The sequence below is a fragment of the Leguminivora glycinivorella genome, chromosome 3 (assembly GCF_023078275.1).
Source record: "Leguminivora glycinivorella isolate SPB_JAAS2020 chromosome 3, LegGlyc_1.1, whole genome shotgun sequence".
Lineage (NCBI taxonomy): Eukaryota > Metazoa > Arthropoda > Insecta > Lepidoptera > Tortricidae > Leguminivora > Leguminivora glycinivorella.
The window spans coordinates 6,220,520-6,237,437 of NC_062973.1; the positions used below are offsets into that span (position 1 = coordinate 6,220,520).

The 16,918-nt window shown below is 39.0% G+C and overlaps 1 protein-coding gene across 1 annotated transcript in view; it reads left to right on the top strand.

The window, feature by feature from the left end:
* Positions 1-16,918, top strand: part of LOC125242662 (protein Lilipod) — a 48,432-nt gene that overhangs the window by 30,488 nt on the left and 1,026 nt on the right. Inside the window, exons 6-9 of the mRNA XM_048151512.1 lie at positions 2,227-2,399; positions 9,697-9,858; positions 11,066-11,303; positions 13,001-13,157. Of these exons, the coding sequence (XP_048007469.1) occupies positions 2,227-2,399; positions 9,697-9,858; positions 11,066-11,303; positions 13,001-13,157 (730 nt within the window). The remainder of the gene's footprint in view (positions 1-2,226; positions 2,400-9,696; positions 9,859-11,065; positions 11,304-13,000; positions 13,158-16,918) is intronic.

Below are 16,918 nucleotides of genomic sequence, written 5' to 3' on the forward strand. Positions count from 1 at the left end.
ATTATGCACTGTCGTATTTGAAGACGCCATTTAATTAGCCATTAAAATTCACTACCACCTATAGTCTCGAAAGTTGCTGAAAAATAATGTTTAGCGGCCGCTACTTGGTCGCCCAGGTACATTTCCACATAATAAACAAAGTATCCAAAAATGGCTTTTTAATTTCAATATATATGTCGCAGTAAGATAGATAAAACCGTTATATAGTTATTACCCTAGGAATATAATTATACGTCGTAACATAGTTAAACGAAAGCGATTAATTGCTATCTTACTAGGAATATAACTATAATACGTTACTAGTTTAGTCAAATAGTTATATGACTGGATTCAGTCTAGTGAAATGATTGTAGGCAGGAGTGTGGCGGTGCGGCAGAGGTATAGTTATAACCCTAGGGATATAATTATATGCCGTAACATAGCTAAACAAAAGCGATTCATAACCATCTTACTAGGAATATAATTATAATACGGTACTAGTTTAGTTATATAATTATATCACTGGATTAAACTTAGTCTAGGGATATAATTATAATACGTCTCTAAGTGGGACTGGAACCGGGTGTCCCGGTTCTTTATAGTTCTATACCAAAAAAAAATCAAAAGGAACCCTTATGTCGCGACTCTGTCCATCCGTCTGTGTGTTTAGAGAGAATAAGTACATTGAATTGGAAATAATTAACGAATTCTTGCCCTAAACAATTCTTCACTGTGGTTTGTTTGTTTAACGCATATAATTATATCCCTAGGGTTATAACTATACCTCCGCCGCACCGCCGCACTCCTGTCTACAATCATTTCACTAAACTGAATCCAGTTATATAACTATTTGACTAAACTAGTAACGTATTATAGTTATATTCCTAGTAAGATAGCAATAAATCGCTTTCGTTTAACTATGTTACGACATATAATTATATACCTAGGGTTATAACTATATAACGGCTTTATCTATCTTACTGCGACATATATACCAAAACGTTTTGTGTTCAAATTTGTTTTCGTTTCAACAGTCATTATTTGTGTAGGTAATGGAATTTGGCAAGATATTTAATAAACTTTTAGAATATCAGCAATTTTAATACCTCGAATGGTGCAATTTTTTTATTGCACCGGCCACACCTTTGTTTACAATAATTCCGGCTAATTCAAAATAGGAATATAGGTACTTAGTTTATTTCTACAGACAATGTTAGCTTAATAAAACAGATTTCTATTACTTCTACTTTTTATATATACGCCTAAATAGGCTATAAATAGTTATAGCCTACCCCTGGCTCCACTTTCTTCTATGTAGGGTTGTTATTTTTAATTATGAACTACATAATTATTGAGTTGTGTCAAATATTTTTGAAAACCTTACTTACCTTACCCGATCACATATCGTTTCTTCTAATAAACGTGCCAGTCAGCAGTATAAAAATCTGAACTTCATGACACGTAATTGCATCAGATTCTTCCACAGCTGAATGTACTAAGGCAGTACACAGATCTCAACGACCGATTACAGTCGCGAACAATACGCACGGTCACAAACAATAGGAGTTTGCGTTCAGCGCTGTTTGTTTTGAGCTTTGCGTCATGTACGGCGTCCGTTGTGTGTAGTGTGTGTACATGTTTAGGCGCTGTTGACTAGACTTACACACGCCGCACGCGTAAACAAGTTGTATGTTGTATATACGTAGTAACGTAGACGTCTGGGCGTCCGCTACTAGGTGCGGGTATACGAAATCGCAATGACCGGGTCAGTTAGCGTCATTTGTACAATTTTTAGCTAACGGGCTACATGGAAACGTTGCCAAGAATCGGTTAAGCAACCTGCTTCTAAAATTATTAATAACATTGTTTTGAATCAAAAATATGCATAATTTATGAAATCCAACTGGTTTATGCTTTTTATGCAGTTTTTATACAGTAACCATACAATTTAAATTTAATTTTAGTGAAGAACATGCGTTTTAGAATACGTATATAGTTACTAAAAAAATGGAAATGGGATTGATAGGGAAATTTCGAAAAAATCTGCTTGATAGGTATTACTTATTCCAACTATACAGCCTTTATAATAACGCCAGAAATAGATTGAGTTTTTTGTTTGAGATACAGAGTTTTGTAAATCATTTGACTACCAACAAGCGGTTTGGCACAACATGCGCTCTCGCACGCGAGAACACAAGTTATGCTAAGACCATCAGGCATTTTAACTTACATCACTTTTGTCTACAGGAATCGGGTACATATCACCCGAGCCGATGTACCCAGACCGCGGCGACGTGTCTTCATCCAGTATCGACTCAGTGAAGAAAGAAGTTCAAGAGACCCCGCTGCTGCGGCTGAGAAACGGAGCCTTACAAGCTGGCCTCAATGAGAGACTCAAGAAAATCGTCGCCATGAGAAAGGTATGCTTTATTCCATTGGCTGAGAATCAAAATCCAGGGATCGCCTATCCCTGTATCGATACTGGGGCTACGTTTCGACATCAAGTATCGTCTCCGAGAAAAAAGAAGCTTAAGAAACCTCGCTGCTTCGGGTAAGAAACGGAGCCTTACAAGCCGGTCTCAAGCAGAGGGTTAAGAAAATCGTCGCTATGAGAAAGGTAGGCTTTAAACTTTACACTACTCATAATCTAGGATCGATCGGCGGATACATAATTATCTTATCCAAATTGATGTGTCACCTTTATGAATAAAGAATAAAAACGTTCAAGACAGAAATACACACGACCAATTAAAGTAGTATAATGTTTGTGTACATTATAGCTATTAATATATTGTACAATAATTAAGTCAATTTATTATCCTGTGCCTACCACAAGTATGTAAATATTACATTGATTAATATGTTTGCAACTAAAATAGAACATTAGTGTCACATTGGGCCCGATAAGCGACTTATAGTTCGAAAAGAAAACAGATGAACAGTTGAAAGGGTTTTTAGAACAATTCACATGCTTTAAATAGTTTGCAAATTTTACTTCTAGTATGATAAAAGTAGCCATATAAATAGGTAGATGTTTCATAGTTTTAGAACTTTCGTAATACAATCTTGGCTATTCAGTAATTGACACAATTAGTTTCTAACTACAAAGCCGAATCCAATATATCTCGCACGTGACTTTTAATTGAACCTGCCAATTTGGAAACGACTCTACTCAGTATAGTTTCATTGTGACATGTATCGTTTTAGAAGGAAGGACTCCAATTGTAGAATTGGGTCGTCATATCACTGACATTGCCCTTGGGCTACTCGTACTATTGCGTGGCGTAAAATCGTATCTTACTAATGAGAACCGTGTCATTCGAACATCCAACTAAGGAGGTCTACCGTGATAGGCGCGATACCGTCTCCTGATTTTTTTCTATGTTCAGCATATCTTGATTGTAAGAAAGAAAGAAAATATAATTTTTATTTGACTCTGAGAAACACTTCACTTCTCCAAGTATTCAATTTAAGCGGCATAAGTTATAGCGCTGTAGCCGCTGTATCGCTCACATCAGAAAGTTGTGAGGATTCGCATAAATGTGATATCCGCGTATGTCCATAAATGCATCAACTTGTCAACTGAACCGAGTGAAAACATCGAGGTCGGTAACCTATGGTCAGTTAGCACTGACTTGCACTATAATTAGATCTAAGTGCCACCAACAACCCATTGCACCCAACACATAAACCGTAATGCTATCTGACAAGTTACCTTATCCGGTACATTTCTGTTTATAGTACAGCCAAAGTGACAAATATATGTATACAGAATCTTATTGTCTGTACATTAAGGTATGTATATTTTTGGTACTTTGTATTTACTTACAGTTGGTTGCTGACTGTACAAGACAGTTATCAGTCAAAGCGTGCACCGACACCGACCATTGCGAATGTGATAACTTGGTGTGAATATAAACACGTGCTGGATTCGTTTTGTAGGTTGCGTACTCATTTCTCTGATTCTTTTTCAATTATTAAATACATACTTATAAGGAAAAACGAATTTATCTTCTCTCAATAATTATAAAATGCTGAATAATTAAAATAAAGGTTAATATTGTCTTCGGTTACCGCCATAGTTACTCTTGAAATAAAACTATGGAAACGGATTATATCGCGTACAATTAATTTACATTCATCCTGACGTTTCGAACACTTTACAGCGTCCGACAGGTGACTGAGGAAATATTACAATGTGCAAAAACTACCCACATACAAGAAATATTGATGAGCCATAAATAATATAGATTTTTAAGGCTGGTTCACACACTGTTAATAAATCTAGTTATACAATACCTACTAGCTTTTGCATGCGGCTTCGCTCGCGTTAGAAAGAGACAAAAGTAGCCTATGTCACCCTCCATCCCTTCAACTATCTCCACTTAAAAAATCAAGTCAATCCGTCGCTCCGTTTTGCCGTGAAAGACGGACAAACAAACAGACACACACACTTTCCCATTTATAATATTAGTATGGAAGTATGGATTCAAGCACATTGTAACCTTTGACCACGGAGTCTGTAGTGTTCGAAACGTCGGGATGAATTGTAAATTCGTTATACGCGATATAATCCGTTTACATAGTTTTATTTCATACAATAAAGGTTCTTTTTTAAAATACAGTTTTTGTTGTTTTTATACAATAATTAAACCAAATGAAAATGTTTTATACAATACCTTCAGCTTTGGCGGCCTGCTGTCGTAACCTGTAGGTAATTTGCTTTCTCGCAGCAAGAGTAAGTGATACATCTTAAATATCATTATTTATAATACCATGGATTTAATAAATATGAATACCCTATCCAGAGGCTGCTCTTGGCTGTAATTTGTGGGTGTTGACTCAAATAATCATAAGGCCCAAGGTCCTACATGTATGTAGTACCATCTGCAACACTGTTATAATTTGCAATTCCTATTACAACGGCATCAATTCTATTGTTCCCGTTTGTACTTATTCAGTGTGATTATTTGATTAAATTCAAATCATATAAATTGGCACAGAGATGCATTTGTTTTCTTTAGTTCAATTTTCAAACAAAATTAATAAAAAAACGAATCCCTGTGAACTATAAGTTAAAATTTAAATAAAATTAATTGGAAAATATTCATTATTTAGTTTATATAGGGTTACTAAAGGGCCTTCAGGGTTACTAAAAAAAAATGAATAGGTAGGAATAAAATAAGTTTTTTAATATCACATATAAACTTACATTTCGAAATTACTTATAAATAAAATGCATGCGCCTCTCCTTCTTGTGCGCGAAAACTTCTATAACTTTGCGGTGAAAATCTTGTATTTGATTAATCAGTCGTTTTTCTATGGATATCATGCACAAAGCATTTAATCTATCTTGGGTCATAGTGTTGCGCGTAAATGTTTTAACTCTGTTTATTGTAGAGAAACAGCGTTCACTCTCTACGGAGGTCATTGGTATAGTACATATTATTTTCAGTAATTTAATACTTTCGGCAAAAACCAAGTCTAAGTTACATTCAATAAAGTGTTGCAGTAAAGCTACCGCACCGTCCGCGTTGTAAAAATCTTCTCGGCTATAAATTACCAACAATTCATTTTTGAGTTTAGTGTTTTCCAAAAATCAAATGTTGACACCACTTTCTTAAATTCATTTTCCGGAAAGTTTTTATTGTAATCCTCAAATTTATCTGTGAAGAATAGCTTAGACGCCAATAAATGGTCTGTGTACATGAACCTGTCCTTAATTTGTGCTGTTATTACGTCACAGATCTCCTTTCGCGTTATCGAATGGTCGAGATTATTTCGTCGGCGTTTTTTCTTAGGCGATGGTGGCGGGACCGCATTTCTCAACTCTTCTACAGTTTTCTCAAATTTGCTGACTTTATCATCAATTTTAATCGAGTCAATGGATCGACTTTGAAGAAATTTAAACAATGTTTCGCAGTGAGGCATCAGTGTTGCGAAAAAGTCAAGCCAGTCCAAAAAATCTTCATTGTTTAAATACGAGAGGAGCGATTGAGCTTGGTTAAATGTATTAGAGTCGCAGTTTGGAGACTCCATAATGGCTTCCATACACTCTTTCAAGGGCTCCACGTTATCGTGCACAACTATGACTGTTCGTGAATTATGATTCCATCTAGTCAATGGCGCAGCTGGTATTTTACGGTTGACGATTTCCTTTAAAAATTCAGATCGTTTCGGCGAATGCGTGAAAAACGAGGGAAACGCGTGAAGGTTGCAAAAAAAACTCCTTATGGTATAGTTAATCGAAGCACCTCTTTCTAATATCAGATTGAGTTGGTGCGCATAGCAATGCACATAATAAGCGTATGGGTACTTGTCTCTTACAAATTTTTGAACTCCATTTAAATTTCCACTCATAACTGAAGCTCCGTCGTAAGATTGCCCAATTAATTTTTTATCGATTTTTAACGATTCCAGTTCTTGTATTATTTCGGCTGCTATTAAATCCGCCGTGTGCACTTTAGGTTGCAGATACTTAATAAATCTCTCATATATTTTGCCATCATGTACATACCTCACTATGAACACTAACTGTTGAACTGTGGAACAGTCAGTGGTTTCATCTGCCTGTATCGCAATGAACTCAGATTTTCTAATTTGATCTTGTATTTCGCTTATACAGACCTCGTAAATAGCATCCAGAATATCGTTTTGAATTGACTTGGACGTGCCTTTGAAAACGGAGCTGCTGGTCAAATGTTGTTTCACAGCCATATCAATCTCAGCTACAAAATCCACCAAACCTCTATATATTCCTGGATTTAGGGATTGTGTTGACTCGTCATGCCCTTGCAAAGCAACTTGAAAAGCACCACAGAATACCACACAATCAATTAATCGTCGCAAAATATGCCGATTTTCATCTACCCGGTCATTGAATTCTTGTATGGATTTCCGATTCGCTGAATCTAAAGCCTTGCGTATATCCTGCCGACCGATAGACGCCAACTGCAGTTCATTTAGTAAATGAATTCGGGATTGTGAATGTTTTTTTATTTTTATCGAAAGATGTGATAAGTCACTGACACCGGTTTCGGTCCATGCAGATTCACCACCTTCGCCGTCCGCGCCAGTTCCAAATAAAAGACATGGAAAACAATACAGTTTGTCACTTTTGTCACATCCACATAACCACGGTGTTTTTTCATACTGCTCCGTTTTAAAAACACGTGTGAAAGTTTTGGTTTTTGAAGAACATATTTGCGTAAGTTTAAGGTCGGGCCGCGGTGGTCCGTTAGCTTTTAATTCTAATCGGGCTGCAAAAGTTTTTTCACACTCTTTTATTAATGTCACGTTGTATCCATCCATTCTCACGCACTTGCAATTAAAACAATTTGATTATGCGGTTTCAAAATAAGTCAGTAATTAAACGTGTTTATCTAGTGTTTACCAACAAGTTGTAACAAAATAGCACACGAAATACGCAGGTCGCCGTCGGATGACCGAGGGGAACCGCCACCGCGGCGCACTTCGCGCCTGCGCGGTGAACCCGAGACGGTAATCAAGGACAAACGCACAGAACTATATCGAGATAGAAGTTAAAAGCTTGCCGCTTGACAGGGAGACCGATGGTGTAATAAAATTTCCCATTGATTGGTGTTTTTATTATAATTGGATTATCCTAGTTAATTATTAATGATGTAGTTTAGAATATTTATAATATATGTAAGTTAGTTTAAGATTTTTGCATGAATGTATTTGTAGTTTAATTTTTTGTAGTATATTTTTTAATTTGTTGAATAAATAGATAGATAAGTAGATTGATACTTGACGTCACGAATGTGAGTTGACTTGACAGTTTGATTTGAATTCATTACTTATTTTTACATTGCTCGTACTCTAAGAACAAATCAAATTATTTTCATTACACACATTATTATAACATTTATTTCATGTTTATATATCGCTCGTTTTGAACGCACGCCAAATCGAGCTCGTCAAATTAAAGCCAATTTGACATTCAATCGTCGAGCAGACTCGTTCGCGGTACTACATAGGATACTTTTTCTTTCTATCTTGATATAGCTCTGTGGTCAAACGTCCCCAAGCGCGACGCTCCAGATATTTCATAGATAATCTTCTGTCTCACGCGCGGAGCTGTGGCAACTTAACTTCTCTTTCGCTCTTACTGAATTTCGTATTATAGAGAATGTACCTACTGAATATTTTTCCATAGGAGCGCAATTCAAAGCGCTCCGTTGAGTGCCGTGCGTATGAAGTTGTAGAAAGGGAGTTGGCGGATTAATAAATACTGTTTGTTTAATTGCACTTTTTTGCGATAGTTTTTATACATCAATTTGAGGTACCATAATTGATGTATTACTATAGTTTAATCTTGGTTTAATTGTGATTATTTCTGGGAGTGCAGCCTCGGAGGGCACCGCACAAGCGCTCTTTAGGGCAACCCGCTACTCTATACCCACAAGAACAAGTTTTTTTCTTGACGCAATGTTCCTCTATTTGCTCCATCTAACCATATACAATATAAATAAATGAAAATGAAAATGAAATGAAATGAAAAATTTATTTTTCAAGTAGGCATATTACAATGCGCATATGAACGTCAAATAAAGCTACGCCGGCTCTAACCCTACGCCTCAGCCTCGAGAAGATTTCAGTCCCCCCTCAGTTGGGAGGGGGGTATCCACTATGGGACCGGCAAGAAACTCGGCGGGCAACTTAATTCTTTTCAAAACATTACAACATACATATGATACATATTTGACGTTCCTAATTCATTTCATAATCCCTATTATCATTAATGAAATGTTCCTATTCGTACAATTACCCATTCATGTGTGGCAGAAAGGCCATTCGCCATTCAATAAGAAATAATGATTCTTGGTATTCCGTGACATAATACGTGAAGTTGAATGTTTTGAAAATATTTCTCTTGTATCTTCAACGTGTATGTAAGCTGGTGGAACGCTTTGATTGAGTTTACATTTACGAGTAATACGGGGGAGATGTTGTACCACATGCTTTTAATTCGATTTCGACACTATGAGAGTATTTTTACAGACTATTATGAACTAGTTTTTTTCCCGTGGCTTTGCTCGCGTTAGAAGGAGACAAAAATAAGCCTATGTCACTCTCCATCCCTTCAACTATCTCCACTTAAAAAATCACGTCAATTCGTCGCTCCGTTTTGCCGTGAAAGACGGACAAACAAACAGACACACACACTTTCCCATTTATAATATTAGTATGGATTAAATAGTTATGATCCAGCTTTCGTAAAAAGCGCAGGTGCAGGCCTACTTTGGTTGCATTGCAAATATTCTTATATGACAAATGTGAGAACAAAAATAGTTTGTATTGTATAGAGCATTTTTATAATTCTTCTCCTAAGTCAGACATGAAAATAGAGATGAAGCGTAGGGTGCACCAATTTTTTAGAATGTACCTAATATTCCAGTTCAGTGATGTAGAATATGTTGATAAAGAATAGAAGATCATCACATTTCTACTATAATAAGATCTTGGAAGTGGTTATGACGGCATTTATACCTCTGGGGGCCGATTTTTGAGTCTCACGCGTTCGAATTCAGAAAATTGTCACTGAAAATAATAAGCAAGTCACCGTTTTTAACCGGTATTTTAGTGACAAAATCCCGTATTCGAGATTCAAAAATCGCCCCCATGCGGGCGTTCATTTCTCACCTTTCCTGTTTCTCAATCTGCAATTTTTAATCAATGTTATAAATTCCCCAGGAAGTGGAGAACAAACGCAAGACGTCGTCGTTCCAACGCAACGTAGTGTATCCATTGGCGATGTTGCTTCTGCTGGCGCTGACGGCCATCACTGTGCTCATGGTCATACAGAACACTCTAGAACTGCTCATCGGGATCAAGGCGCTGCCGCTGAGTACACGGGTAAGTTACGTTATATACTCTGGAGTACGCAGGTGCTTTTCAAAGTGTGGATCTGGCAATGCGGCCCGTCAAAAGGAAGCCGAGGCTTAGTACAGTACTGTAGACCGGCGTATTTTGGGCATCCCTTGGGTCTTGCTATGTTTGTGCGCACAGTTTCACATAGAGTAGATTTTGTCAGTGCAATAGTTTGCGCCTAGGAATTTTAATAAAAAAGAAGCTTAAAAGCCGAAGGTGTAGCTGATTGGAGATTGAAATTCACGTCTAACGTAGGTACTCCTACTAGTAATAAGTTTTTGCAAAAATTCCATTTTTGGCACAAGCTTTTATCGGCGACTGTACCTTTCTTTCAACAGTCATCTACTGCTTTCCGAGACGTTTCTAAAAACCCCTACTCGATGGGGTACGACGTTTCATGACAGAGTTCCTATGACCACCTTTCTGCTCCATCATCAGATCAGCTCCATGATACCATAATATTGCACTGTCACGTGATTTTTATATGCGTGCAAAATGTAAGCTCAATCGGAAACCGGGAAGTGGGTCAAATTTAGCTTCTACGTTTTGACGCACACTAACAAGGCAAGTAGAATAAAATCTTGTAAAAATACAGGCAAATATTACCAGCTTCAAATGAGCACGACTTAATATCAAATACATTGTCTTGTCTTACCTTCAAGGCTGTTTGATGATAAAAGTTATTTATACCAAAGTAAATTAAAGTTATCCTAAAGGTCATCTTAATGAATACGTCTAGACCAAAATAGAAGAATTGTCGAAGCCAAGCCAGCGCATCCAATCTAGATAGCCTATCTAATCCACCAGAGCTATTTAGGGTATTTGGGTTAATGGCCTTAATGGCTATAGATAAGCATACTTCTTTCACAAGCGTAGGTTTTTTTCATTCAATGGATTCCATGAGAAGTTTATAATTAAATTATACCTTCCTACCTTTTTATAAAATGAAAAAAGTCTATCTCAACTTGATGTTTACTCAAGATTTATTGTTCTTAATTGCCTTAATTCGCTCAAATACAATTTTCTTTCCTGTACTTATTGGATGAGCATAATCAGCAGTTTCGCAAAATAGCGCTCAAGACAATAATCTAAAATCAAAGACATTGCGACATGGCTATTGAGAAGACAAATCATAATGTATACACCTAATTTCATACCTCCCCCAATAACATATCACTCTTTTCTTTTTCAGTTGGAACAATTCACACTGGGCATAGCCTCGCTATCCAAGCTGGGCTGGGCGGGAGCGACGCTCGAGACGTTCCTGATCCTTTACCTCTACGTGTCGTCCGTGACGGGGCTGAGCCTCGGCGTCCGAGCGTTGGGCGTGACGCCGCGCGCCCAACGCACGCCGCTGCCGCGGATCATCGCGCTGTGCGGCGTGTCGCTGGCTATATCCACCGCCATGCCGCTGCTGGCCAAGATACTAGGTGAGACAGAGACAGCCTACACCCGCTCGTGTCTGACGCCGCTGCCGCGGATCATCGCGCTGTGCGGCGTGTCGCTGGCTATATCCACCGCCATGCCGCTGCTGGCCAAGATACTAGGTGAGACAGAGACAGCCTACACCCGCTCGTGTCTGACGCCGCTGCCGCGGATCATCGCGCTGTGCGGCGTGTCGCTGGCTATATCCACCGCCATGCCGCTGCTGGCCAAGATACTAGGTGAGACAGAGACAGCCTACACCCGCTCGTGTCTGACGCCGCTGCCGCGGATCATCGCGCTGTGCGGCGTGTCGCTGGCTATATCCACCGCCATGCCGCTGCTGGCCAAGATACTAGGTGAGACAGAGACAGCCTACACCCGCTCGTGTCTGACGCCGCTGCCGCGGATCATCGCGCTGTGCGGCGTGTCGCTGGCTATATCCACCGCCATGCCGCTGCTGGCCAAGATACTAGGTGAGACAGAGACAGCCTACACCCGCTCGTGTCTGACGCCGCTGCCGCGGATCATCGCGCTGTGCGGCGTGTCGCTGGCTATATCCACCGCCATGCCGCTGCTGGCCAAGATACTAGGTGAGACAGAGACAGCCTACACCCGCTCGTGTCTGACGCCGCTGCCGCGGATCATCGCGCTGTGCGGCGTGTCGCTGGCTATATCCACCGCCATGCCGCTGCTGGCCAAGATACTAGGTGAGACAGAGACAGCCTACACCCGCTCGTGTCTGACGCCGCTGCCGCGGATCATCGCGCTGTGCGGCGTGTCGCTGGCTATATCCACCGCCATGCCGCTGCTGGCCAAGATACTAGGTGAGACAGAGACAGCCTACACCCGCTCGTGTCTGACGCCGCTGCCGCGGATCATCGCGCTGTGCGGCGTGTCGCTGGCTATATCCACCGCCATGCCGCTGCTGGCCAAGATACTAGGTGAGACAGAGACAGCCTACACCCGCTCGTGTCTGACGCCGCTGCCGCGGATCATCGCGCTGTGCGGCGTGTCGCTGGCTATATCCACCGCCATGCCGCTGCTGGCCAAGATACTAGGTGAGACAGAGACAGCCTACACCCGCTCGTGTCTGACGCCGCTGCCGCGGATCATCGCGCTGTGCGGCGTGTCGCTGGCTATATCCACCGCCATGCCGCTGCTGGCCAAGATACTAGGTGAGACAGAGACAGCCTACACCCGCTCGTGTCTGTGACGCCGCGACTCATTTGTTCCATTCGTGCAAACTCTCGTGAATGGGCCTGTATGTATGATGAAAAACGTCACGTGCGTAAAATGAGATTTAAAGCTCGGCCACACATGCGCGTTTTGAGAGCGTAGGTGGAGCGTAGGCGGAGCGTGAGCGGAGCGCAATGACAGCGGTGCGCCGGACCAAGCCGGACGGACGCTGGCGTTGCGCCCAGCGGACGCCGGCGGGAACTAACGAGCACGGATTGCGAGCGCATTGCGTTACGCTATCAAAACGCTATATGTGTGGCGGATGCTTTAACCTTTCATACAAACGCCTCTGTGTGATCTCTGTGTCCCATGTTCTGTGCTACTTCCCGCCAATTATTTACCTTCCGATTGAGAGAGATAGACGTTAGACCTCTCTCGGGCGGATCTAGGCTGCTAAGCGGCCTGCCAGCGGCATTTAAATATTAGATATCACCTTATTAAACACGTACACTTATTTCTATTGCAGGTATAACAAACTTCGACCTCCTCGGCGAGTTTGGCCGCATCGAGTGGCTCGGTAACTTCAAGCTGGTGATGCTGTACAACGCCATCTTCGCCGCCATCGCCACGCTCTGCCTCGTCTCCAAGTTCACGGCGTCCGTGCGGCGAGAGCTCTACAACAGGTTGGTGGAAAACGTCAACACTGTCGCGCATTGCGTGTCTTTTCTCAACAACTAGGTGGCGCTGTACAGTTAAAGGGTCATGCCACAGTATAAGAGCAGTGGCCCATTTCTCAAAACTGAAGGTTACAAGTTAGAAGTCTCAACTTGTCATATTGTAACTTGTGGCTTCGAAGAATGGGCCCCTTTCTCGAAGCTACAAGTTAAATTTACAAGTGGTAGTCAATGTCTAATATGACAAGTTGGAAAGAGACTTCCGCTTGTAACTTTCAGTTTTGAGAAATGGGCCCCAGATAAACCTTATCGCTTCGCTTACAAACAGTGCGAAAAGGACGGCCTGACTTGATAGGCTTTATCGCGCGAGCGTACTTGCCAGCCAGTCTTGTAACAAACGTACGGCTCGCGGTATGTATGTGTGTGCGCCATGTATACAGTACGCAATATATGTAAACGGATGAGAAAGATTCATTCTCGTTCATTCTCATCTGCGGCGCGCACACATACATACCGCGCGGCGTACGTTTGTTAGGAGAGTTACTACTGGTCTTATACTCTGCCTTATCTGCAATACGGACGAATTATTGTACAGATGCAGTGCGACATGTTTATCCTTCGATTTTCGCAGAAACTTTTCGTTTCTGTTTCGTATCATGTCATGATATTTCGGCCTCAGTACAGTCGCCATCAGATATATAAGAGCGCCCGAGGTTGAACACGCCTCTAACGCCTAGGCAATAGAGGCGTGTTCAGATATTTTTCCTCGGCCGCTCTTATATATCTGATGGCGACTGTACAAGAAGTACGTTGAGCACGACAAAACAAATGTTTCCGAGAAATTACGATGGAAAACTATTATGTAAGAATTACAGATGGAAAGGCCTTGATGTTTTTTGTAAACTAAATGTGGAAATTTCAGAATTCGTCTTTATTGCTGATAAAACAGACCCTTTCGGAAATTAATTAGAATGCGATAATTCTCTTAAAAAATATCATTGTAATGTTCAAATGCGGTAGTGTACAGTTAGGGTCAGATGGCTTGAACCATCAAAACTAAAGTTACTAAGATCACATTACTGGTTCAAGCCTTGAAAGGGAAAGAAAGCCAAAAGCTGAGGCATGTAATATAAAGGACTGTTGTTGGCTCCAACTCGTGATATTACTTAGTGTGATGGTAGGCAGAGAAACGTATCAATAAAGTAAGAACAATGAATCGAACTGAGTAGCTTGTATGAGATTGAATGGCCTAACGTGTGTCTGGTATGTGTACCGACTGGAAAATATGCAGTTGGTGTTGAGAATGTTACGAATATAGGTATCTTAATCTTACCCCACCTGACCTTGTTATTTTACGATTTAGGCAGCTTCGATATAAAGAGAGGAGTGGATAATAAAGACTATTAATATCAATACACAATTCCAGAAATGAACGCTGTAAAATAAGGCAGTATTAGAGAGCCTAGAGAGGTCCTTGCGCCATAATAAAATACGACTGAGACGTCTTTATTATTTGCTTGTCTTTGCATAGTCATTGTTCAAATTGTTAAACAAAAACGAATGCATTTGATATGTGCGAAATATATTGTCAGTATAATTAATTAGTGAAACCAATTGGTTGCTACATAGTATTTAATGTAGATGCTATAATGTATAGACCCAAGCATTTAATCTATAATTTTGATTCCTATTCCACGATTACTAATTTTATTTTATTAACATGTATTTTATTAAATTTTAAGTTTTTGAGGAAAGACACATTAGGTAATAAATTGTTTTTTATGACCAATGAGACTGAATTTTGTTAAATAGGTGTGATTAATTTGTGGAGATTATTTATTTTGTTATTAGTGTGGTTAAATGTATTCAACATTGTGCAGATATTGTTTGATGTAATGAAATTTAGTTTTAATTGTATATGAACATGAGTTACTAATTTCTGCCATGACATTATCTTTTGTGGTATTTTAAATATGAATGAATTTAATTATGTAGTATATTTGACACAAATGAATGCCACAAATTAGAGTATTATTTAAGTGCTTGCATTAAGCGACATCTGGCAAATATTTAAACGAAAAAGACATTACAAGACTGTTTTTCAGTTTGCTCAATCAAAAAGGCATTAAGTTTGGAGGCTAATTTATTTTCTAGTCAAGTTGAATCTCCTTACAAAGGGTTTCTAGTAACCATACTTGACGTGATTTTGTGAATTAACAAAGCTTCTCATTGCTATCATTACTAACCCATGTATTCACTTTAACATAAGACATTGTAGCTGTAAATCCAGGCATTGTACTTCCTAGATTGCCTAATATAATGTAATTTTAACATCAGCAATAATATCATAATAATACTAATTGTTAAATATCTACGAGTATATCACAATGAAATGTTATAATCAACTATAATATAGAGCAGTTGTAATAATATCTATTCTGTTAGAAGTTGCAATGTAGTCAGCAAATAAAGCCAGTGGTGCTACCAACTAAGTATTTCTTGAAACTAAATTATAAGCCTTCATAAAACAGATTATATTCTTAAGAGGGCTTTCGTGTGAAAAACAGTGAAATCGCAACTGAGCGCTTGATCATACATACCATGTGTGGTATCAAATTAAAGGGCTTTGCGAGTTGTTTACAAATATACATCACACATTATAGGACTTTTTCTACTTGGTCTAACAAAATATGAGAAAATGTCCAAAAGTGGTAATAATTGTACCGGTGAAGGCTCGTTTTCAAAAAATTGCCAAAAATAAGTAATAGCAATTTATAATCACTAAGGCATAACAGAAATTTAAGTAAACGTTGCAGATTAATTAACTACAAAAATTATTTCGATGTGATGTAGATTTTCAAAGAAATTGTCACTTAATTTTAGGTAATTTCTGAAAAAAATTGAATTCGTCTTAGCCTCGTTTACTTTTTTAAAACTTTATACTAAAAATGTAGTCTTAGAAGATTGTAGTACAGGATATACGAATTATAAATTTACCTGTTATAGTAATCAAAATTTACCAAATTTTACAAATAAGATCGACTAATTCAGCTCTATACGTGAGTTTTTCTAAACGTGCATTAGAGAAAAATTCATAATTAATTTAGTGACTTGGTTTTCAAAAATCCAGTCTTATAAAAATCAAGATAATAAGATGCTCTAAGCTCTAACTGAAATTTGAATCAAATAAATCTATTGGATAACGGAAAGTGTAGTATTTCACCGACTAAAACTATCAATTTTACATTATTTTGACGTTTTTTTTGAAAGCAGCCTTAAATATATCAGTCAGTAGGATGTTGCTTATGTAAGTTTTGTGTGTGAAAATTGTGTTGTGAATATTATTTTTAAAATTTTGTGTGCATATTTTATACATTTTGTATTACCTGTACCAAACGTTGAGATTGCATTTGAAAATAATACATTAATGAAAAGTATGAAATGTTTTATTTAACCCAACCAACTCGATAGGTACTCAGTCTAGGACAAACACTCATTCACTTTGCTTCACCCATATAACTAAACATCATCACAAACATCACACTGATAACACAACTAAAGAGTCATTCGCTTCAAGTACACAGGGAGTTGGAAAAGCAAGACTTGGAAAAACTACTATCATTTAAAAAATTATACTCCTAGTTACTATGTCAACATTTAAATATGCCCAATACAGTGCCCCATTCTGCTAGGTCTACGAATAATCAGGCTCATAAATGGGTCCTAATTTAAAGGTTGATTTACGTTTTTCCAAGCCTTGGCAGTCAAGC